Source organism: Orcinus orca, chromosome 9 (assembly GCF_937001465.1).
Source record: "Orcinus orca chromosome 9, mOrcOrc1.1, whole genome shotgun sequence".
Classification (NCBI taxonomy): Eukaryota; Metazoa; Chordata; class Mammalia; order Artiodactyla; family Delphinidae; genus Orcinus; species Orcinus orca.
In genome coordinates this window covers 17,020,942-17,044,592 of record NC_064567.1, presented here as the reverse complement: position 1 = coordinate 17,044,592, position 23,651 = coordinate 17,020,942, and the positions used below count along the sequence as shown (strand labels likewise).

The window sequence follows — 23,651 nt, the reverse complement described above, 5'->3', positions numbered from 1 at the left end:
TCACTATATTGTATACCTGTAACTTATATAATATTGTACATCAACTACACTTCAAGATAAGAAAAGCAGGTGGTGTGGTTCAAGGACATACTGAACCTGGCCACCCAATTTTACCACAAATTAGCTGTGTAACTTTAGGCAAGTACCTTAACCTTTCTGTGCTTTCTGCAAATAAAATGGTAAACCTAACATGATTTCGGCAGTAACTCCTAGATCAAAAATTCTCTTAATCTCTCTTAAAAATAAGAACTAATTATACAATGCAATATTATTCAGCCACAAAAAAGAAGAGCCACTTTCTTGTTTAAATCTCTGTAGTAGGAGTTTTTGTTACAGTTGAACCCTACTTCCCTTACAGCACTTGCCATAGTCCTTTATTATCTGTTAACTGTGCTTCATTGGATATGAAACCATAGGACCAGGTGTTAAATCTTGCTTTTCTAACTTCAATGCCATGCTCCTCATCTGCACCCCCTCTGCCTCTCTAAACAACATGCTAACCATGCAACAGGGAATGACATGTATTCTACATTTCTCTTCATTTTATTTCTCCTTTGGAGACAGTGACTACAGTTCATTTTCAGTTGCATATATAATGGTCTTAGATTTGTTATGTTACCCCTTGTGAAAATATGATTTTTAACATCTCCACTGTAGTCATATCTAGCAAAAACAGAAAGATCATTTCAAGGTTTCAGAGAGAAATTCATCATGGAAATATAAGGGATGGGAGAAAGTATAAATGAGCCTTCAAATTACTTCTCTCCAAAGACATTCAGATAGTAAGCCAATATATTACCTATGATGTGGTACACTGTAAGTTTTGGATGAAAAGTTTGTTTATATTTGAAACAGTCATTTTCATAAAACTTGCTTTTCAGGGAACCCTCATTCTTGCAGCAAGTCTTCCCTTTTCTGAGAAATACATCAAAGTCATCTGCATCAATCCTAACTGGTCTTAGTATTTACTGAGAATTTATGATGAGCTCAGTATTGCCGTCAATGACTTGCATACAGTGTCTCTTCTAACTACTTGGCTACACTGAGAGGCAGTGTAATGTAGTGGTTACAGACACAAGCTCTGGAGCCAAAGTGTTGGGGTTTGAATCCTAACTCTCCTCCTATCGAGCTGTGTGATCCTGGGAAAGCTTCCTAATGCCCTGGGCCTCAGTTTCCCCAATGGTAAAATGGGGGATAAAAATCGTACCTACTTCATCGGATTACTGTGATGATTAAGTGAATTAATATATGTAAAGCACTTAAATGACATTTCCTATGTATAAGTACTATTTTAACTATGAGCTAATTTACCTGCTCATCAACTCTATGTGATGAGTACTGGCCCCATGTTGCAGAAGAGGATGCTTAGACTGAGATGATAAGGAATTTATTCAAAGCCCCAAAGGTATTAGGAAGGAGAACTCAGAACCAAACTTGGGGGTGTGTGATGTCACAACACACAGTTTATGTCACTAACAGAAACTATCTAAAATAATGATGCACTCCAGTCTAAAAGAGCTAAATAGGTAAAAAAAACAATGAGCTGGGCTTCCCTGGTGGCGCAGTGGTTGAGAGTCCGCCTGCCGATGCAGGGGACGTGGGTTCGTGCCCCGGTCCGGGAGGATCCCGCATGCCAGCGGAGCGGCTGGGCCCGTGAGCCATGGCCGCTGAGCCTGTGTGTCCGGAGCCTGTGCTCCGCAACGGGAGGGGCCGCGGCAGTGAGAGGCCCGCGTACCGCAAAAAAAAAAAAAAAAACAATGAGCTTACAATGGGCATACTTGTGGATGAGATTTGTGAGATATATCAAAACAGCATAACAACTGGTTTCTTCAGTTATTTAGGGGGGTAAGTTTTCTAGCTGTATCAATTCTGCTAGTCCTTTTCTAACAGTTTCTTAAACTAAGGCAATTCAGAAAGGCATTGCTCAGTTCTTTGCAGGTCATCTGTCCTAAAATTTTTTTGAAACCAAACCTGCCCACATTATATGGAGAACTCTGGGGATTCCAAGTAATCATAAAATGTGTGCTTGAGAATGTGTGAAACTGTTTAGATTTTACTGGGAGTGGAACAGTGAGTAATTTGAGTAAAAAAATGTTTCTACCTACCAGCACACCTACTTATTTAGGCTGAAAGGGCTGACTTCTAAGTCCTTATATCGTACGCACTTGATCTCAATTCAAGCAGCAAAATCTGTACCGTAGATCCTTCTTGAGGATTTGACAATGCTGGTTTTGAGAGGGGTATTCAAATTTTATTATTAACTGGCCGCTTGATTTTTTAAAATACAGCACGGAAAATACATGGGGCAAAATCATCAGTGTTATCAGATAAGGTGGTTTTCTGTATTAACAGCCTGATTTTTAGTACTTTTTCTTCTCTACAGCAATTGTACGTAAGACGTTAATCATTTTGACTTTCTTTTTATAAAAGGAAGGTTGTTGAGTAAACCTTTGTTTCTCACTCATTTGTCCCACACAGTGAATGTACAGAGTGGTCTGAAACAGCTGTGCCTCACTAACATCAGAGTTGCACAAGCATCAGTGGTTACATATTTCCGTTGTAAGGTTACAGCAGATATCCTAAGGAGGTAAATTCTTTTTTTTTTTAACATCTTTATTGGGGTATAATTGCTTTACAATGGTGTGTTAGTTTCTGCTTTATAACAAAGTGAATCAGTCATACATAAACATATGTTCCCATATGTCTTCCCTCTTGCGTCTCCCTCCCTCCCACCCTCCCTATCCCACCCCTCCAGGCTGTCACAAAGCACTGAGCTAAGGAGGTAAATTCTTTGACACAGTATAAAGCAGAGAGATGATGGAAAACAAAAAAGCAAAGTTTCTTTTGGACTTTTCTCTCTCAGATATAGCTTCGTATTATCACTAACAACAAATGGGTTTATAATAACAAGTATACTGTCAGTTTGTTTCTGTAATCTAAGAATAAAACAGTAATTATAATGTTTTAAAAACTTTCATTAAATTTTCAGTTCATGAGATCTGTGATTCTCTCATGCTGGGGTAATTTTTCTATTTATTTGTTTAAAAGAATTCTTGTTTTAATAGGAGGTTGACTGGTCATTTTTAATAGCAATATATAGTATATAAAGGACAGAGTATAAACCACACTAGAGTAAATGACTGAAAGCTTACCTGTCTGAATTCTAAATGATAGCGAACTTAAAGGTTAACTTGTATTATCTTTTAAAGATGTTAAGTATTTCCCCTTTCCCCACAATATCCTTTAGTGGATTATTTAGAAACAGTTTTCCTTAGAAAATAAGGATACTTCTTAAAATCCTTTATTATCAAAGGGATTACATAGATTATAAAGAATTTTAATAAGTATAAATATTATAGAAATTTGGTATATATTAAATACTATATACTATACTGTTAAAGGAAATGTCTAACATAGTGTATTAATGCTACAGGTAAACTATTATTTCTCTTAGAGAACTGTTTCTTTAACTACACAGAAACTAGATGATTTCAAATTATATGTAACTGAAAAATAAATGAATTTTGGACTTATGAACATCCATTGATTATAACATTATAGTTCAAGAGTACCACTTCAAGATTAACTCTCTTCTAAATAATGTGTTCATGCAACGCTGCTATTATTCAGGTATCTGAGATTCTAATCAGGAAGATCAGTTCAGTAATATTTTTATACATCTTTTAAATATCTCTTTTATTCCAAAAATTTCCTGTTAAGATTTTTTTAGGGCAAAGAAGGAGGAACCTTATTCAACCGTGAGATAATTATGATTCAAAATGACAGGTGCTTACACCGTCTGTTTTTGCTTTCATAACATCAGGCTGAAGTCTGTTAGGCTTGGCCTTTTTAATGACTGCTGTGCAGCTGCCACTTCTTCTGTTTCATACTCTCACTTGGGCTTCTTACTCCCTGGGACCACTCAATTACCCAGGATGCTTCTCGAGCCTGCATTTTTTACCTGCTTCATCAGTTTCCTTTCACCAGTTTTACTAATGTTTCTCATGTACTCTGGATTTGGTGAGAATACCAGGAGTTTTGTTCATTTCCCTTGCTTCTTGTTAAGTTACTATTTAACAGTTCTATAGTTTTAGCTTAATTAATTAATCTATTTATTGGCTGCATTGGGTCTTCATTGCTAGGCGTGGGCTTTTCTCTAGTTGCGGCGAGTGGGTGCTACTCTTTGTTGCAGTGCAAGGGCTTCTCATTGTGGTGGTTTCTCTTGTTGCAGAGCATGGGCTTCAGTAGTTGTGGCTCGCAGGCTTAGTTGCTCTGTGGCATGTGGGATCCTCCCAGACCAGGGCTCGAACCCGTGTCCCTTGCATTGGCAGGCGGATTCTTAACCACTGCACCACCAGGGGAGCCTTGTTTTAGCTTATTTTAAATGTTCATGTTTGTTTTGTATTTCAATATTTGTTTAGATTTATTCACATACTGACTTCTTGCATACCTCCTTCAGTCTTCACCTCTGGGTCTCATTTGTTTCTTCCTGAAAGCACATCCAACTCTTCACTCATCTGTTCCTCAAGGGTACTGACCACTTCTGGGCTTCAAGCTGCCTTGGATCAACTCCTACCTTTCACAACAGTCCTCTCATGCTCGTGTTTGGGAATGTTTTCTTCTTCAACTTCATCCTACCTGCCTTCTGTCTCCCAAGGCTTCATTATAATTTCTTGTCTAATGAACCCTGCTGTCTTATGGTCTAAAACAGATGTTGATTCATTCATTTTAAAAACATCTTTTCTGTCATCAGAGGGCAAAAAGGAGATACCATGGCATGTGCTCAGACCTCAGGCTTCAAGTGGAAGTCCCACAAGTGTTGATCGCTACATTTTTTTCATTCATGAATGTATCAATTAAAAATCAGGCCAAATATCTTTTACCTGCGGAAATACACATAATCATTTCTCATAGCTATCCCTGACAGTAAGTCTGAAAGCCACTCTCAAGTAGTAGAAAGAACATGGGTTTTTGAGTCATATAACTTGGAGCAAATCTTGATTTCATTATATTCTATTAGACTTCAGGTAGTTATTTAACCTCCTCAGGACAGATGGTCACCTCATCCATAAAATGGAGATGATTATACTTATGTATTTGGAGATTATATAAACAAAGATTATATTAGATTTCCCACAGATGTTACTTTCCTCTTTTGCTATATGGACAATAAAGAATTAAATGTTTTAAATTTTTACTTGTGTCATAAACTTCATCTTCCATCGCATTGAAGTTTTTTTAAAAAGTCCAGTAAGTAATACAGCATATAGCATAGAGTTTGATTTTATACATTCTACCATTCTTTTGTTTTCTGTAATTTATGTGTTTCTCTATTAGTTGTGATCATATTGAGTTTTAAAATTTATTGTTTTGGCTTTTTTCCTATGCTAACGATATACCAGTGGAATAATGTAGTCAACCCTTGAACAGCGTGGTGGGGGGAGGTTAAGGGCGCTGACCCTCTCTGTAGTTGAAAATCCACTTGTAACTTACAGTCGGCCTTTCATATCTGCAGTTCCTCCACATTTGTGGATTCAACCAACCATGCATCGTGCAGTATATGCAGCATTTACTACTGAATAAAATCTGTGTATAAGTGGACTGGTTCAATACAAACCTTTGCTGTTCACGGATCAGTTGTACATTAGAGATGTCAATGAATGTGGAAAACTTCTAAACTACATACTTTTAAAATGAATTAATAGTAATTGATAAAGATTCTACTTTTGATAAAAGACAGAATAAACCAGATTTCATAATACAAACATTGACTGCACTTTAAAAAAGTGCACTGGAATAGCCTTATTTTAGCAATTAAGGATTTTTTAAAGAGCACAGTTTCCCCCCTCAAAAATTTGGTTAACAGAACTATAGGGTACACATTAAAGGAGCTTATGCAAAAATAAAATTGAAGTAATTAATTTTGAAAAAAGAACTAAATTTTATGTTGCTTTCAAAAAGGTAAAAAAAAAAACCTTTCATCTAAAATCAGTAACAGCTCTACATGGTTACAAATGGTCTGCCAATCAATACAGCCATCTCTGAATGTCACTTGTTTAGCTACAAAAATTAAGGATCAGACACAAATGAAAGAATATTATGGGCACAAGTAAAATTAAAAAACTACTTAAAAGTCAGGAAACTCAACTTATAACCAGTAATTCAGCAACACAGCACATATTTATAAAGACCCTTCTGGGATAACATATCAGGAGCCTAACGTACATTCAAATCAAGCCAGCTTTTCATGAACTTATTTAATGTAGAAGATTCTTTCTTAACAGTGGAATCTTATAGCCACAAGGTCTCGGTCACCTAGAGCATCATGTTTTGGGAATAAGAAATATGGAACAATGGTTTTGGCTCTATCATAAGAATAATTACATCTTGTTCTGTTTGTCCTAGGAGGAAAGAGAAGCTTATCAGAAAGAAATACAGCTCTGACCTACAGTTTGAGATCTGGCTAGGAGGGAGGAGCTTGCTTAGGGGCATTTCATTTAGTAAATGACCAGAGCCCTAAGCTAAAAAGGATCCCATGGAGTTTTTTATTTTCAGAGAAGAAAACCCTTGGCTAGATAGAAAAGGTCAGGGAAAGAGGGAGAAAGAAGGGGAAGGAAGGAACCATTCATTTCTTGTTTGTTTTAATTCTGACTTATGAATTTATTAATTTGTAATTGATATAGCTGACATATAATACTATTAGTTTAAGGTATACAACATAATGATTTGATATGTTTATATACTGTGAAATGATTACCACAATAAGTTTAATTAATATCACTTCACATAGTTTAAAAATTGTTTTCCTTTGATGAGAACTTTAAAGATCTACCCTATTAGCAACTTTCAAATATATCAGTAATACAGTATTAACTGTTTCTTTTGCTCTACACTTAGCAGATAGATTGAGGCCAAGGGAATTAAGTCAACACTGAGGAAGAGCTGAGAAATATCCAAAAGAGAAGTCAGATGCTGGTCACGTGACTTATGCCCATGGACAAGCTGTGCCTCGACTGTAGACCTATGTGAGTCAACACGATCTCTTTAATGCTTAAGCCTGTGTGAGCCGGGTTTAGTTACTTGCAATACAGGGTCCTAACCAACAAAATACTGAAATTATAAAAATCTTTCATGAAATGTAAATTTATATCTGTAGGCTTCGACAACGAGTTTTTAACATAATATGCAAAAATATTCCCCCAGGGATGAAATTATCCAGTAGTTTTCAAAGGTACTTTTTAATCTTTTCATGGGTGTTGTGGAGGAATAGACAGTAAGGAGAAAGACAGTGGCTGGAAATCTTTGTGAGTACATCCTACCACAGATTCTGGATCCATTACAGTGGCAAAGAATAATATCCCCCTTTATTTTGGCTTTTCATATCAGTACGGTGTATAATATAGAAAAACTCCTGTTGCCATATGCCAAAACCTCCCAACCCCTCCCCCGGTGGTTTTTCAAAAACCACCACCACCACACATTTAAAGGAATCCGGTAGTTGTGTTTAACATGAAGGTATGGGTAAACCCCCTAGTTTTAGAGGACCTGAATTAACTGCTTTCAGACAGTATCTTTGAAAAGTTGTCAATGAAGTGTTGAGACAAATGTGCTACTTTCTCAACGTTCTCCAAATCTTACTGAAGTTCAATCTATGAAGCAAAAAATCTTCTTTAGTCTTAGAGGTAATAAAAGCTACTATTTATTGAGTACTTATTATGTGTCAGATACTGTGGCAAAATGCTTCATATACATTTACTCATTTAATTTCTAATTCTTCTTTTAGCAGGGCTTATTTTTAAAATTCCAAATGAAATGTTATGAACAGCACTTTCCAGATTATGGCCATGAAATGATAACCTTGGGATTGATACTGGTGCCTTATTTTATGAAGATTTCTTGTCTTCCAAGATTTGCAGGTCCCATCTTATACACCTAGAATGGCTGCAACTGACTGGTTAATTTCTGAGGCTGGACATTGAACTTCATCTAAGAGCTTGTTAACAGCAAAGGTAAAACACTGGAAAACTACAAATTTACCATGATCTCAATCACATCAAGAAACCAGATGACTTGGAGAGCCCTTACAGCAATCTGCCTCTAATAATCTTGCTCAGTACGTACTACAGAAAATGAAGTTTATACAAATTTCAAACCAGCGTTACTCAAAGTGTGGTATGTGAATATGGTACCAGTCTGCAAACTGTTACTAGCATGGGACAACATTTTCTATATTACTGATTATTAACTACAATGCCTAGTTTGGCTAACTTTTTTTAAATAGCAAGATATTCTTGATGAAGGAGACTGTGTTGACTTATTTTCTAGCCCAACCTCTTTACCCACCATGAACTGGTAACAAACAGCTTGTGGACCAGCTGTTTTGAGCAACATTGCTCTAGACCTCAATTTTGGATATTACCTCTAGTTTTTCTGTCCCTGATGCCACACAAAATTTAAGTAAATTAACAACCAAATACTTAGCTTAAACAGTTACATAGTAATGGAAAAAGCAATAAAAATCAGCAATTGACCTCACCTTTGACAGAAGCAATTTCACACAGGAAACATGACCTTCATAGACGGCAGACAGAAGAGGTGTAATATGATGTTTATCTGGAGCCTATGAAATAATAAAGATATAGATCACCTCATCCATTTTTCATTTATTCCTTCCTTCTAGATCTAATTAGGGAATGCTCATAAATATTTCAAAATCGGTGTTTACCCATTTTTAGCCTCTTAGGAGCTGCTAGAGGCCCAAGCCCACATGCAGTTTCTCCTTGGGAGTCAGCCTAGTGAAACAGATGGAGCAGGGCTTTGACCCCATCTCAAATCTGGGCTCTGCCACTTACTGCATGACTAATTACTTAACCTCTCTGAGCCTCAACTCCGCATTACTGTAGACGTGCCAATGTGGTGCAGGAAGGGAATCTCGAGAGGGGTGGAACATAGCCAATGAAGAGGTAAAAGATTGCCACAACTGGGCCACGTGACATGGTATCCCCTGAGATGTGAAAAGTTCATCTCACTTGCTGTCATGGTTACTTAAACATTTTTCTAAAACTCTGAAATGCAACAGCTACAAAAGGCAAGAGTCAAGAGATGACTGCTGTCTGACTCTTGTCCAAAAATCCAGTTTAGATTTCTCATGACTGCAGAGCCCTATGCTCCATTGGGTGATAGCTATTTGCCACCTACAGATAGTACTAACTCTCACATTGCTTTAGAACTTGAAAAGGAAACATCTACCCCCCAGTTTTATCAGTTAAAAAAAAAATCAACTTGTTCTGCTTATTTTAAAAAAAAATCACAACTATGTATTTCTAAGTTACAGAAATTTGGTATAATTTCAGACTATATTCTTACTTCATATGAGGTTTCCACCAGTAACTATTTTATAAATCTACAGAAAACAATTACCCAAAAGCATACAAGAATTTTTTCTAGAATGACAATGTTCTTTACATACATTAATATCTGCTCCTTTCAGCAGCAGAAATTCCAGGATTTCAAGCTGCCCACAATCTGCTGCATAATGAAGAGGCTTCCTTCCACCTTCTAGTGTCCGGTTGACGTCTTCTCCCTTATAAAAGAAGCCAAATGAAAACAATATTCATAAGGATGGTAGACTGAAGAAGGGAACTGAGGCACCTGCTATTTTTACTTTCTTAAAGCTGCAAGGGTTTCATGAAAGAATTACATTTCTTGCAAAGTGAAATAAGTAACCAAGAACTTTAAATTCTGTACAAATAGCACACAGCATGACAGCAATTCAAATCATGATTAGTCAAGCTGAAAACAATAAAAAAATGCTAAATGTAATGAAATCTATTATTGTGCTCTATTTCTAAGGAGTTCAATCAGCACGATGTCAGGATGTGGCCACCAAAGACTGATGAGTTCAAATACTTAGATTTTACACAGATCATATGACATGTATTTTAATACTTCAGAGAAAGCATCACTACTTTGATGGAGGCAGACATCATCATCACAAGGTAATGAGTATTAGCTATTAAGAATTCATTTCATTCATTCAGCATTTAAGCGCTATTGTATGGCCAGCTCTGTGCACACAGGGGACAATAGTGAGCAAAATCAGAAATGGCTGCTGACGGCACGGAGCTTACCATCCAGTGTGGGAGGCAGATTTTAATCAAATAATCACATGACGAAACATAATGACGATAACAATACCTACATCTAATGGAGTTGTGGTGAGGGTTAAACTAAATGATCCATGTAGAGCACTTAAGATATTATAGCTAATATTAATAGAAATATGATTAGCTATTATTATAAGTTACCTATGTACATATGAGATATACTCAAATTCTGAATGAAATCCATTACTCAGTCTTTTCTTTTTAATGTTAAGGGTCACTATAAAGATAATGCATCAGTTTTTCAAACAATGAAGTTATTAAATTCAAACAACAATTTGAAATCTTTAAATATATAGAGGTATTTTTTTTTTCCGTTAAGGAAAAAGTTTAACTCCAGGGTTTTACATCCTCCAGTAAGTATCAGAGTGAGCTATATTATCTTACTTATTGTTCAAGGGCTGGTACTTAAAAAAAAAAAAAAAAAAAAAAAAAGCATTCCAAGAGGTGAGATCACGTGCCTGTCACAACAATCAGTGGAGGCATCAGAGCTTTAAGTCAGGAAACAAAATTACAGTGTTCCCGAGTTCCAGGCCAGATGTATATTTCAAATATATTGTCTCTGTGGAGGATCAAGAATTTCATCAAAAATAATTGTCCTCTTTTGAATTAATAATAAAACAACCCTTTTCTGTTAAGAGTACTTGAGTAATTCACAGCAGTAACTTCTAATGGGTTGTTTATTCAAGTCAACATGTGACATTTACAGTAAAATAGGGCCTCTTATAAAGTATATGAATATAGAAGAAAGGTGTATAACATACTTAAGATCAACGAAGGCTGGGTTAGAGCTCCAATTCTACCAGTCAGGTGTAGGACCTTAGACTAGTTACTTTCTAAATCTTTGTTTTCTTATCTGTAAAATGGGACTAAAAATAAACCTCACGGGGGTGGGGGGGGGGTGGGGGGGGTGGTGTTTAGTGTATCATCAAATGAATAATCCATGTAAAGTATCTAACACACTACCTCACAGGGTAATATGTTTAATAGAGGTTAAGTATTATTGCTGTGCATTCCTAATGTTGGTTTATACTGGTTCTAAAAGATTATCCAAAATTAGGTTAATGCAGGTTTCTGCATAATGGCTGAAATACAAAGATATGATTTATTACAATATACTTTATATTCAGAAACAAATTTAAACGTAAGGGTGACTTGGGGTACCACCTTAGTCTTTATTCACAACTGTAGAAATGTGAGGCTTTGAGGCAAAGAGGTACTCCTTCAAATGATTTGGATAAAACTAGTTTTCCTTTCATTATTATTTCTTTTCCATTATTTACATTAACTGGAGAGGATTAACTGGAGAGGATTAACTGGATAGGCCTTTTCAGTGAAACAAAGTAAAGAAATAACTGCAGTAAGTATTCAACAAGATAGCTTTGTCAAAAAGGTATTTTCCTGGGTTTCCCTGGTGGTGCAGTGGTTGAGAGTCCGCCTGCCGATGCGGGGGACACGGGTTCGTGCCCCGGTCGGGGAGGATCCCACATGCCGCGGAGCAGCTGGGCCCGTGAGCCATGGCCGCTGAGCCTGCGCGTCGGGAGCCTGTGCTCCGCGACAGGAGAGGCCACAACGGTGGGAGGCCCACGTACCGCAGAGAAAAAAAAAAAAAAGATATTTTCCTGAGTCAAAATATGCACTATCTTCCTTCCTTACTTAGTACAAGCATGCAAAATGCATATGAAAAGGAACTGTTGTGAGTTTAAACTTTCTCCTTTATCCCTGCAGATGCTGCTTTACAATTCTTATTTTAGCAGACAAAAGTGACAATACTGGAAAGGCTTTGTGTGAATGACAGGAAAGAAAGGATTTTCTTCTGCAGGCCTTCGCAAAAGCAGTACTTACTGAGAAATTTATAGTACTAAATGCCTGTATTGGAAAAGTAGAAAGGCCTCAAATTAACGATCTTTGTACTTCTACCTTAAGAAACTAGGGGGAGGGCTTCCCTGGTGGCGCAGTGGTTGAGAGTCCGCCTGCCGATGCAGGGAACACGGGTTCGTGCCCCGGTCTGGGAAGATCCCACATGCTGCGGAGCAGCTGGGCCCGTGAGCCATGGCCACTGAGCCTGCGCGTCTGGAGCCTGTGCTCCGCAACAGGAGAGGCCACAACAGTGAGAGGCCCATGTACCGCAAAAAAAAAAAAAAAGAAAGAAACTAGGGGGAGAAATGACATATGGAAATCTCTGTACCTTGCTCAGTTTTGCTATGAACCTAAAAAATGCTCTAAAAAATAGTCTATTAAAAAATTAAATTCAAAATAAGCAGAAATCAATGAAATGAAAACAGGAAAATAATAGAAATGAAAATCTGATTCTCTGAGATCAATACAACTGATAAATCTCTAGCCAGAATGATCAGAAAAAAAAAAATGACAGAAAGTGCTAATATTAGACTTCACAGACTATCTTCCCACAAAGAAACTCCCATGCCCCAGGTGGCTACACTGGTAAATTTTTACCAAACATTTAAGGAAAAAAAGAGTAATACCAATTCTACATACTCTTCCAGAAAACAGAAAGCACCCAAACTCATTCTATGGGTGAGCATTACTCTGATTCTAAAACGAGACGAAGACTTACAAGAAAAGAACACCACAGGCTAATGTCCCTCACGAACACAAATTCTAAACAAAATTTGAGCAAACTGAATCCAACAATATATAGAAAGTTTAATAATAGACCATGACCAAGTAGTGTTTACCCCAGGAATACAAGGTTGGTTGAATATTTGAAAAAGTCAGTCAACATAATTCACTATTTTAACATCTAAACAAAGAAAAATCATATAATCATCTCAAAAAGTATCTGACAAAATCCAACATCCTTTACTGATAAAAACTCAGTAAACTAGGAAAAGGAGGACACTTCCCTGGCCTAATAAGGGGCTTCTACAAAAAAAGTACAATTAACATCATACTTAATTTGTGACAGATTGAATGCTTTTCTCCTAAAATCAGGAACAAGACAAGATGTCAGTTTCTACCTTCTATTCCACACTGTGCTGGAGGTTCTAACCAGTGCAACTAGGGAACAAACAAACAAACCCCATCTCTTTTGAAAAGGAAGCAGTATAACTGTCTTTATTTGCAGATGGTGTGATTGTCTATGCAGAAAGTCCAATGGAATCTACCAAAGAGTTACTAGAACTAATAAGTAATTTTAGCAATGCTGAAGGACAAAAGATCAATATACCAAATCAACTGCATTTTTGTATAGCACTAGCAATTAATAATTGCAAATAATAATTGCAAATCAAAACCAATATTATTTACAATAGCATACAAATTTATGAAATACTTAGTAAGTCTAACAAAAAATGTACAATATCTATATACTGAAAACTACCAAACACTGTTGAAGAGAAATTAGAGGATCTAAATAAATAAATGGAGAGATACACAGCATGTTCATGGATTGGGAGACTCATTACTGTAAAGATGTCAATTTTCCACAGATTGATGTATAGAGTCAATGCAATACCAGTTAAAACTTTAGCAGGCTTTTTAAAAAGAAATTGACAGGACTTCCTTGGTGGCGCAGTGGTTAAGAATCCACCTGCCAATGCAGGGGACACGGGTTTGAGCCCTGGTCCGGGAAGATCCCACATGCCGCGGAGCAACTAAGCCCATGTGCCACAACTACTGAGCCTGCGCTCTAGAGCCCGTGAGCCACAACTACTGAGCCCGCATGCCACAACTACTGAAGCCTGCGCGCCTAGAGCCCGTGCTCCGCAACAAGAGAAGCCACGGCAGTGAGAAGCCTGCGCACCACAACAAAGAGTAGCCCCGCTCTCCGCAACTAGAGAAAGCCTGTGCACAGCAACGAAGACCCAACGTAGCCAAAAATAATAAAATAAAAATTTTAAAAAGAAAGTGACAAACTGACCCTAAATTTCATATGGAAATACAAACAATCTATAACAGCCAAAACAACTTTGAAAAGAAAGAACAATTTGGAGAGCTAACACTACCTGATTTCAAGAATTATTAAAAACTGCAGTAATCAAGAAAGCATGGTATTGGCATAAAATTATAAAATATGTAAACATATATACTGATAGAAAGCAGATTAGTGGTTGCTTATTTGGGGGTAACAGAAGGGAGGGACTATGAAGGGGCACTTGAGGGTAATGAAATCTAGTCATTATCTGGACTATGGTGATGGTTTCATGATTGTATACGTGTCAAAACTTATCAAATTGCACTCTTTAAATATCTGCAGTTTCTTGCATTTCAATTACACCTCAGTAACATAGATTTTCCTAAATCAAGTCTCTGTGGCTCTAATTCTTGTAAAATGAGATGCTAACAAATCAATATTTGAGGTAGAATAGGTGTAGGAATGAGTAACTACCTTCATGGGAGACTTAAAGAGCAAAAGCTATTTGAGGTCAAGTTCCTTCATTGTTAGTACTGAATGAGAAGCTCCTGACTTCTGTAACCAACAAACTACACGGAACAAGAAGTTTTTAAGTGGGATAAGAGTGGATCCATATGACTCCTACTAGCTGGGTGGGCTTTAGAGGTCAAAACAATTGTCTGGATTGCTGAAAAAAACCTCTTACTCGGCACCCCCAACTTCCAGCCCCATTATGCCTACTCCATCCTTTACTCTGCAGCTACAGGGATCTTGCTAAACACAAAATGTGGTCACATTATTCCCCTTTTGAAAGTACTCTGAAGACCACCCATTGCTCCTAGAGAATAGGTCTAAACAACTAAACACAGTTTACAAGACTTGGAGTGATCTATATCCAGTGATTACCTTTCCAGCTTCAATTCTCACAGCACTCCTCCCCACTGTCCTTTGTTCAGTTAATTCCTACTAATTCTTTAGAATCAAGCTTTAATCAAACTTCCTCTGGAAAGTCATCTTTTAACTACTGCAACTTTGAGTCATACGACCTTCACAGGGGTGCCCAAAGCACCTTGTATTTCCCTGTCACATTCTACTTAACCTGCCTCTGTCTGTATCCTCTGTGAACACAGGTCAGGTATCATGTCACTATTATTTACTTTTGCAGCTCCAGTGCCTAGTATACCTTCTGACACATACTAAATTTTACACGAGAGAAGCTTTTAGACTGAACAAATGGTGAAATTGCTGAAGCAAAAGACTTGGAAGTAAGTCATCTTCTATTTCAAGCAAATACTGATAATGCATTAGTTATCCAGTAACAGCAGCAGTTACTTGAGATCAGTGGTATGTTTACTGATGTAGGGGTTTGAATGACAATTTCACCAGCTTTCCAGCAGTCTGGATGGGTGGTAACTTCAGTAGTGGTGGTGAAATAGGGAAGGAAGATAGTGCTCTATCTAGTTCCTTTCTCCTCACCCTTGGCATTAGTGAGTTACATCAGAAGAGAGGATGTTAGACACCTATTCTGTAATCTTCATTCTAACTTCATGAAACATTACCAGCTACAGAGAAAAATTTAACCCTAATTTTGTCTCCCAGATTCTGGGGATAGAAGAGAGAGATGCACAATTTCAACAGGTCCCTTAGCATTACATGACAATCTTACCATGTTCCTTTTTATCTTGCTTTTCTACCTTCCACAGCGGCTATTTTAAATCTCTTTCATTTTTTTATAAGGCTCCTGCTTCTTTTTTATTCTCAGCAGATAACCTCATATCCTTCTTCAAACAGAAAACTGTCTTCGGACATGAACTTCCTCCCGAGCTTCTCTCTGCCACACCTTCCTGCAACTGACAAATCCTTTCCTATCTAAAGCCAATCCCTCACCTAAGTTTTGGATATCATCCTTTCTTGTTTTCTTAAACTTATTTCTTTATTTATCCCTTTTCTTGCCTGTGTTTTCAACCTCTCCTGCTGTACTGGCTCCTTCTCATCAGAATATGCCATTCTCAACTCTTCGGCTAAAAACGCAAACAGCAACACAAAAAACTATCCTTAGACGCAAAAAAAATTAAAGAAAAAAAAAAACTATCCTTAGACGTGATATTCACCTTTTAGTTACTATTCTCTTCCCTCCCTTTCACGGCTGAACTTGCCAAAAGCATTGTCTGTATTTGCTATCTCCAGTTTCTTACTTCTTGTTTTAATCTGGCTTCTACCCTCAATACTACACCATAGCCATTTTTGCTGAGATCAAAGACCTCCACGTTGCAAAATGCAAAGGTTATCTTAGTCCTCACCTTAATTGACCTCCCAACAGTGATAAAGTTGATCACTCCTTCCTTTTTTAAACACTCTCTCTTCCCTTGATTTCAGGGACACCACATTATTGTAGTTTTCCTCCTGCTCTCTATTCCTTCGTTGTTTCCTCTTCTGACTTGTCCACTTCTACTAGATGTTTAAAACAAATTTTTGAAATCCTGGTTATGAATTCAGATTATCATATATTTATAATGCAAACAGTTGCTAAAATTTGGTTAGCCTTATAGTCTTGTAATAGTATCTTTATAGGAATACCTTGATTACAGAATTTGGGGGGATTTCCTTAGTGACAAAGTTTATGTGTTTTTAAAGACATCATCATGCAGTAATATCACTGTCACAGAGTTGGGCAGCAATAAATTCTCACCATGATATGGGTGTAAATAACCAGGCAGGTGACAAGTAACTCTGCACACAGCTTCTATTTGCCATATGCAGTTCAAGTAAAGCAGACTGACAAATCTAACTTGTCACCACATCCAGGCTTGTCTAGCTTCACCTTTCCCTTTTTAGCAAGAATAATTTAACCAGTTTCATTTTAATCTCCTTCCTGTCATTGCACTATGAAGCCTGTTGGTTGTTAAATATACAACAGATTTTTATTACATTAAAATTGTACTTTTTACCATATTTTTCTTGTACCAAGAAAGTTGTTTTGATGCTATTTTTTTCTAAATATGACATATTCCAGATGTTATATATGTATATATAACATATATATGTAATATTGGATATATGAAATAATACTGTTTCATGATATTTTCTGGTGAGTAGTTTAAATTAATATACTCTATCCAGAACCACTATAGTGACCATGAATGAATGCTTTAGGATGTGTTGATTCCTGATGCTCCTCAATAATGACATTATTGGCATTTGAGAAAGCTGGTCATGTTTTTTTTACGTCTCAAGTACCACTGCTCTAAATAACCATGAGCCTCAGCTATACTGATAAATTCTCTTATCTGACTAGAAATATATTGGTACAGTGATCTAGTTCTATCTTTAATATCAATAAATCAACTAGCATTTACTGAGAAACCATGTTCCTAGCCTTGTGCTAGGCATGCTAAGGGTACAAGAAAGTGGAATTGTGGGTCTCTGCCCACAAGAACTTTACTCTTCACTATTAACTAATTTAACAAAATATGTATGAATTTCTATCTATCTATTATCTATCTATCTATTATCTATCTATCTATCTATCTACCTAATACACTCACAAAAATATAAAATAACCTACCCTACTAACTCTCTACCCGGTACTTCTCAAACTTTTTCACTGAAGTACTCCAAATAGCAAAGGATAGAAAATATATGCTTCTCTGAGTCTGAAAGTAGAATCCTAAACAAATTAAAAATTCATTCAAATATATCTGCACAAATATGCATGTATCATATATACATATGTATGTTCTGTTTGTTTTAATATAAAAGCCACAGCTCAAAACCCATAGCTACTGCTATGGGTTTTGCCCAAGGATGCTTCAGGAATTTGGGCCATGTGTACTCTATGGCTTAGAGTAACTCCTTGGAAGACCATGAGCTGACTATTGAAGAGCACAGTACAATTTAATTCAGTCTCATCTATTTCTGATGCCATGAATATAGTATGCTAATTTGTGTACCTTTCCTCTTGAGATCTACAGACCACCAGGCAATCAGTGAACAGACTTTCAAAAAGCTTACTAATTCTTTGTGTGTGCATAAAATTTTCTAGAGTCTAAAGGGGGCCATGACCCCTGAGAGGTTAGGAACCCCTTCCTCTAACGTTCACTGCCTAGTTTTCTACTTTATGAAGAGAAGTAGTATTAAATAGTGGAAAGAACACCAAACAGAAGCCCTCGGCTCTAAGTTACCTCTGCTACTGCCCACAATGGGGAAGTAAGAAGCTTGGAAGACCTTAGTTTCCTCACTGAAAAATCTGTGGTTGGAGGAGATGACCTCTAAAGGCTTTTATAGTCAGCTTACTTTTACGGTTAAATGCATCTGGGAACAATTGTTCCCCCCGCCCCCCCTTATATTCTAGACCAGAGAAATAGGTGTTTCTGTACTTCCGGCCATGAAAACAAAGTAGTTTAAGAGACTGGATGCAGAAAATGGCTGCTACAGTAGGTATATTTAACTTTCCACAAAAGTTGGATCAAGCAAGAAGATTTAATACAACAACATGAACAATGTAAAAAATATATACATACATTTCAAAGTTAAAAATTTTTTTCTTTCAAATCTATTATTACTTTGAGTTGTTTTACTAACAAAAGTAGGCATGGATCTAAAACTGATGAAATACAGTATTTGAAAAAGATACACTATTTACAATTAATTTAATTCAACAAATACTTACGAGCCTACTTGCTACTGTGCTACTTGCTTGGGATAAAATAGAAAGGCCCAGCTCTGACTCAAAGAATTTGCTGCCTTCTTGGGAAGCTAGCAGGCAAATAAATGAATGCCATTTAGTTGAGTACTACAAAATAAAGAAGAGCCTTAATGAACAGAATGTTCAATACCTTAGTGTGTGGGCAATTCATCTTTTACTGCCATTTAGTTTTTCATGTATTTTTATCTTGTGTTGTTAATTAGACTTTAAAGGTTCTTAGGGGTCAGAAACTGCATCTTACACTTTTCATTTCTACCATAATTCCAAATATGGTGTTTTTAAACCTCAATAAAAATTTGTTTTGATTGCTGATTATAATAGCATAGTATAAAATGCTAAATTAAGAAATAACAGTATTCAACAGGGTGTCTACTGATTTGGAGAGTGTGGAGGTATGCATATGCGAGAATAGTGCCTGGAGAAATTAATTGATATATTATGGTGTATGTTAATTCTCATAGGCCAACTGGAAATCCAAGAGGTGCTCATTTGGAAAGCATCTACTATATACAGTGCTGTTTTGAGGCTTCAATGAAATAACATAATGTACCTGTACAGTAAGTACTCAAAAAATGTCAACCAATATTATTATTATTACAGGCCTCAATAGTTCTCATTTGAATAGTTTTCCACTCAATTTTTCCACCTTCAACAATTCAACAAATGTAAATCAAGTAAATTAAAGTTCCTAAAGAGTAACACTGATCACACCTCTTCCTCATGCAAAAAAATTTCAACTGCTCCCTTTTGTTGAATAGAAAATCCTCACCATGATACTCATCCTCAATTCAACACCAACTTACTACTCTGGCTTTTTTATTCTGAAACACTGCGCTCCCAACACACGAGATGTGCTTTCCCACATCTGGAAAACTTCATGATGTCGCCTTTCTTTGGCATAGTCACCCCACTTCCACTCATGTCTTGGTGTAATGAGATTCCACTTACCCTTCAAGATCTATTTTCTCTCTAAAACTTTTACCTGATACTCCCCTGCCCACTATACTCTTGATATAAAATTCCCTCCTTTTAATCCTCATAGTTCTTATTTATATGTCTCTTACTACATTTACGTTTATTTAATTAGGTATTTCAATGATGTAACTCCGTTAAAGAAAGGACAATGCTTTACTTATTTATATATATTGTCTACAATGTCTGTGGGTGACTTGTGCATAAAAGTCCAATTTAAAGAATTAGTGTAATCATTTATACCATCTTTGTCATATTATGTAACCTGTTGTTTACCAAAACATATACATATACAAAACAAATATAAAGAGGTATGTATTTAAAAAACATTGTTAAGAGTGTCTGAAAGCCACATAATCTCCTTGTTGGAAAGGATTCTGTTATCTAATTCAACCACCCATATTACGTTTGAATCCCTGCTTGTGCATGCCCAACACATAACTGAATCTCTCTAATGAAAGGCAATTCAAGACCTTACAAATCAGTCTATTCCTTATTTAAATGCTGGAAAATTCACTGTTTACAGGTTCTGATCCTATCCTCTGGGGACACATGGAACAAGGAGTCCCTATTTGCATGTTAGATTATTAATTGTTTAGCAGTCAGATGACATAGTAACTAAAATGAAATCTTTTCTATATGACTTGCTGTTATCCTGAACTTGGATTACTGACTTTTTGAGTATATATGGAGGGCCATTACATTAACTGCTACTAAATTGCATCTTAAAATGATCGTCTTATTTTTCCAGGCTGCCAAGTTCTTTCTAGAGTCTTATTAAAAGGAATTTGTTAGTCCTCATCTGCCCCTCCCTCCAGCTGCATCTCACCTATCTTCATGATGGTCACCTAAAGACATTAAAATTAAGTAAGAAAAGTCTAGGGAATGAGCCCCACCAGCGTCAGGAAACTTCCTTCAGTTTGCTACATAAAGAGATAGGTAGTGTATTTGGGTACTACTGTTCAAACAGTCTTAAATCTAGTTCATCACACTCTCATCTAACTATCCTTTCCCATATGCCCCCAAGCATACCATTAAAACATCCAAATTTCAATGAAATGCTTGAGAGTTCCTTTATCTAACAGTCTAGGAACTGCAAAAATGGAAATTATTATGGCAGGACTTAAGGTCTAAGTGATCTCTTTGTAAGTGTTACAAACAACCCTACTACTAACATACACACACACTTAAAAAGTAACATGATCAATAAATAAAATTTGAAAAATAAGAGATGTTTCTTCTAGTGAATCCTGCGATCCAAAATATGACCATTATTACTACCTTGCTGTACTTGTTTACTTTTTTCTATGAAAGCTGCTTGAAAAAGTTATAATCACACTATTTATTATTTAATATATGAAATATCTTGCTATCATTCTTGAAAGCCACATAATATTCTGTCAAATAGATGTGCCAGTTTACTTAAATATTCTCCTAATTCTGGACATGTAGGTTAATACCAAATACCCTAAAATATTAAAGTTCTTATTTTATAGAACATAACAATATCATATTTCATGAATTCCAAAGCACACATTTTCCTGTATTTTTAACATGTCTGAAATCAGGTCACAAAAGAGAAAATAAAGTCTTACCACTTTACCTTGGTGAGTGGGGAAAGGGGTTATGGGTTGATTATATGCTTTGTAAAAACACTAACAGTCATTCCTATGCCTTGCTTTGCTACGGAAACTAATAAATGACTGGATCAAGATGCTAAAATGTGAAGTACAGAATTAAATTATGCTGAATTTGGAGAACATAAAATGGTGAAATTCATGGAAAGTAGGACCTGTTGATATTATTCTTATGAAATTTGGGTGAGTCTGCCATCAATTAATTTTAGCTCAAAAATTAAACAGAATGTTCATGCTTTTAAATAAATTAAACCCAATAGGAACACATTAAACCCTAATGCTAATACTAAATGTGTGGAAGTTCTGACATCATCTGAATTTTATGTTCACAGACTTAAAAGGAAAGCAAACTGAACTCTAGTATAAGTAATATATCCTGAAGGAAACATTCCCTGATATGCCTGTCCTAACTTCTGTGAAAACAGACAGAAAAAGACTACCCTAAAAAGCTCAGAAAACCAAGCGTATTGGCCAATTACTTGCATATTCATTCTTAGCTGCAGGGTCTGCTCCCGTCAGAGGGAAAAAAAGTGACCCACTATTTCTCCACCCACAAAGGATCATCTTAAGCAGAGACAGAGTCAGAGAGACATAGGCACATTCCTGCCTTAAGACAGAATTTTTTACATAGTGTATTAGAAGCAGGCAATAGAGAGTATAAAAGATCTCACATCAGGCCAACAAAGCCACCCCAAACTAGAATTCTTCTAGCACATACGCAGGTGATAAGTATGGTCAGAAGCAATCCTCACATTCTATCTGTTCACAACCCTGAATCTGGATAGCTTTCCCTCTTTAATAGGTGAGTAACTGGGACTTCCCTGGCAGTCCAGTGGTTAACACTCTGCACTTCCACTGCGGGGGGTGGGGGTGGGGGAAGGGTTTAATCCCTGGTCGAGGAACTAAGATTCCACACGCTGCATGGCGTGGCCAAAAAAAAAAAAGGAACTACCAGAAGAAAAACAATATGGGGATGTATGAAAACTAATCATATAGCAAAAGAAAAGGAATATCATACTGAAAACTCAACAATTTTAGAAAGCACTTACAGAGTTACCAAAATGGAATCCAAAAGATACGGTTTCTATGAAAAAGGTATTTTAAAAAGAAAACAGGCAAACATACAAAGTGAACAACTGAGATGCCAGCTGATAAGAAAAGGAAGCTGGCTGAGAAAGTAAAATATAGTAAGGAAACTGAAATTGCAATTGCAAAATTAAAATCTGCACCAAAGTCAGTAGAGTTGGGCAGCACTACTCAAATTAAGAAAATTTAATTAAATAAAGAATTGAGAACAAGCTTAAGAAAATTTCCCATAATACGGAGCTGATAAACAAAGAAAAAAAATAATTTGAAAAAGATGATTGGTATAATTAAAGTTCAAACCTATAAATAATACAGAACCAGAACAAAGGGAACCGAACTAGTTATAAAAGTAAATTTTTTTTGAGCTCAAGAAAGACCTGAGCCTACAGATCATAAAAGCTCATTAGATTACAGACAAAATTGAATAGATCTCCTCCATTAATACAGCTTTACAATTTCTGTTTTATAAAAATAAAATAAAAAGTAAAAAATACATTAACAGGAAAGAAAATTAAATTAGCCTGATCTCTTATTTTTGACCTCCCTACAACACTGAATTCTAAAGAAGAGGGAGAAACTATCTACAATAATGATATCTGGAGGAGGCTTGGGTATCAGGTATAATCCCCTGAGGAGAGTTACTGACACTTATACTAATGGGAAATGTGTGAGGTGTTGGACGCAGGCAGAAGGTTGAGAATTTCTGATTTGCAGTTTGGAAAGAATAAATTATGCAAATCAATATTCATGTGTAAAGGCAGTCTTGGGTATCAGCAAATCAGCAGGTATGTCACCCGTGCTCCCCTGAGAGAGGGAGGCAAACATGAGGCAAACCTTAGACTTCTAGTGCAGTAATTCTCCAACATTTTAGTCTCAGGATCCTAGGGTTTTCTTTTTTAAAAAAATATGGGTTATATCTACAAGTACTGATCAAATTTGAAATTAGAAAGCCTTTTAACTGTTTATTAATTCGTTTAGAAATAACAAAAGACATTACATGTTAACAAATGAAATTTTAATAAAAAATAACTATACTTCCCCCACCCCAAAACTGAGGAGGATGGCACTGTATTATATTGGGTTGGCCAAAAAGTTCGTTTGCTTAGCGAATACGTTGTTCAATAAAGTTCTTTGAGAAAATGAAAAATATGTCTTTTATTTTTACTTAAAACTGAATGAACTTTCTGGCCAACCCAATTTTTTTGGTAAATTTTTTAAATGTTCGCTTCAAT

General features: G+C 36.4%; 1 protein-coding gene and 1 long non-coding RNA gene across 3 annotated transcripts in view; one reads left to right on the top strand and one right to left on the bottom strand.

Annotated features, from left to right (window-relative positions):
• Positions 1–2,887, top strand: part of LOC125965479 (uncharacterized) — a 37,112-nt gene extending 34,225 nt beyond the window's left edge. Inside the window, exon 3 of the long non-coding RNA XR_007479385.1 lies at positions 2,479–2,887. This is a non-coding gene — a long non-coding RNA (uncharacterized LOC125965479). The remainder of the gene's footprint in view (positions 1–2,478) is intronic.
• Positions 1–23,651, bottom strand: part of MTPN (myotrophin) — a 62,684-nt gene that overhangs the window by 15,506 nt on the left and 23,527 nt on the right. For both annotated transcript variants that reach the window (XM_033432385.2, XM_004272165.4), the window contains exons 2-3: positions 9,470–9,583; positions 8,537–8,620 (exon numbers count right to left, since the gene is read on the bottom strand). In XM_033432385.2, the coding sequence (XP_033288276.1) occupies positions 8,537–8,620; positions 9,470–9,583 (198 nt within the window). The remainder of the gene's footprint in view (positions 1–8,536; positions 8,621–9,469; positions 9,584–23,651) is intronic.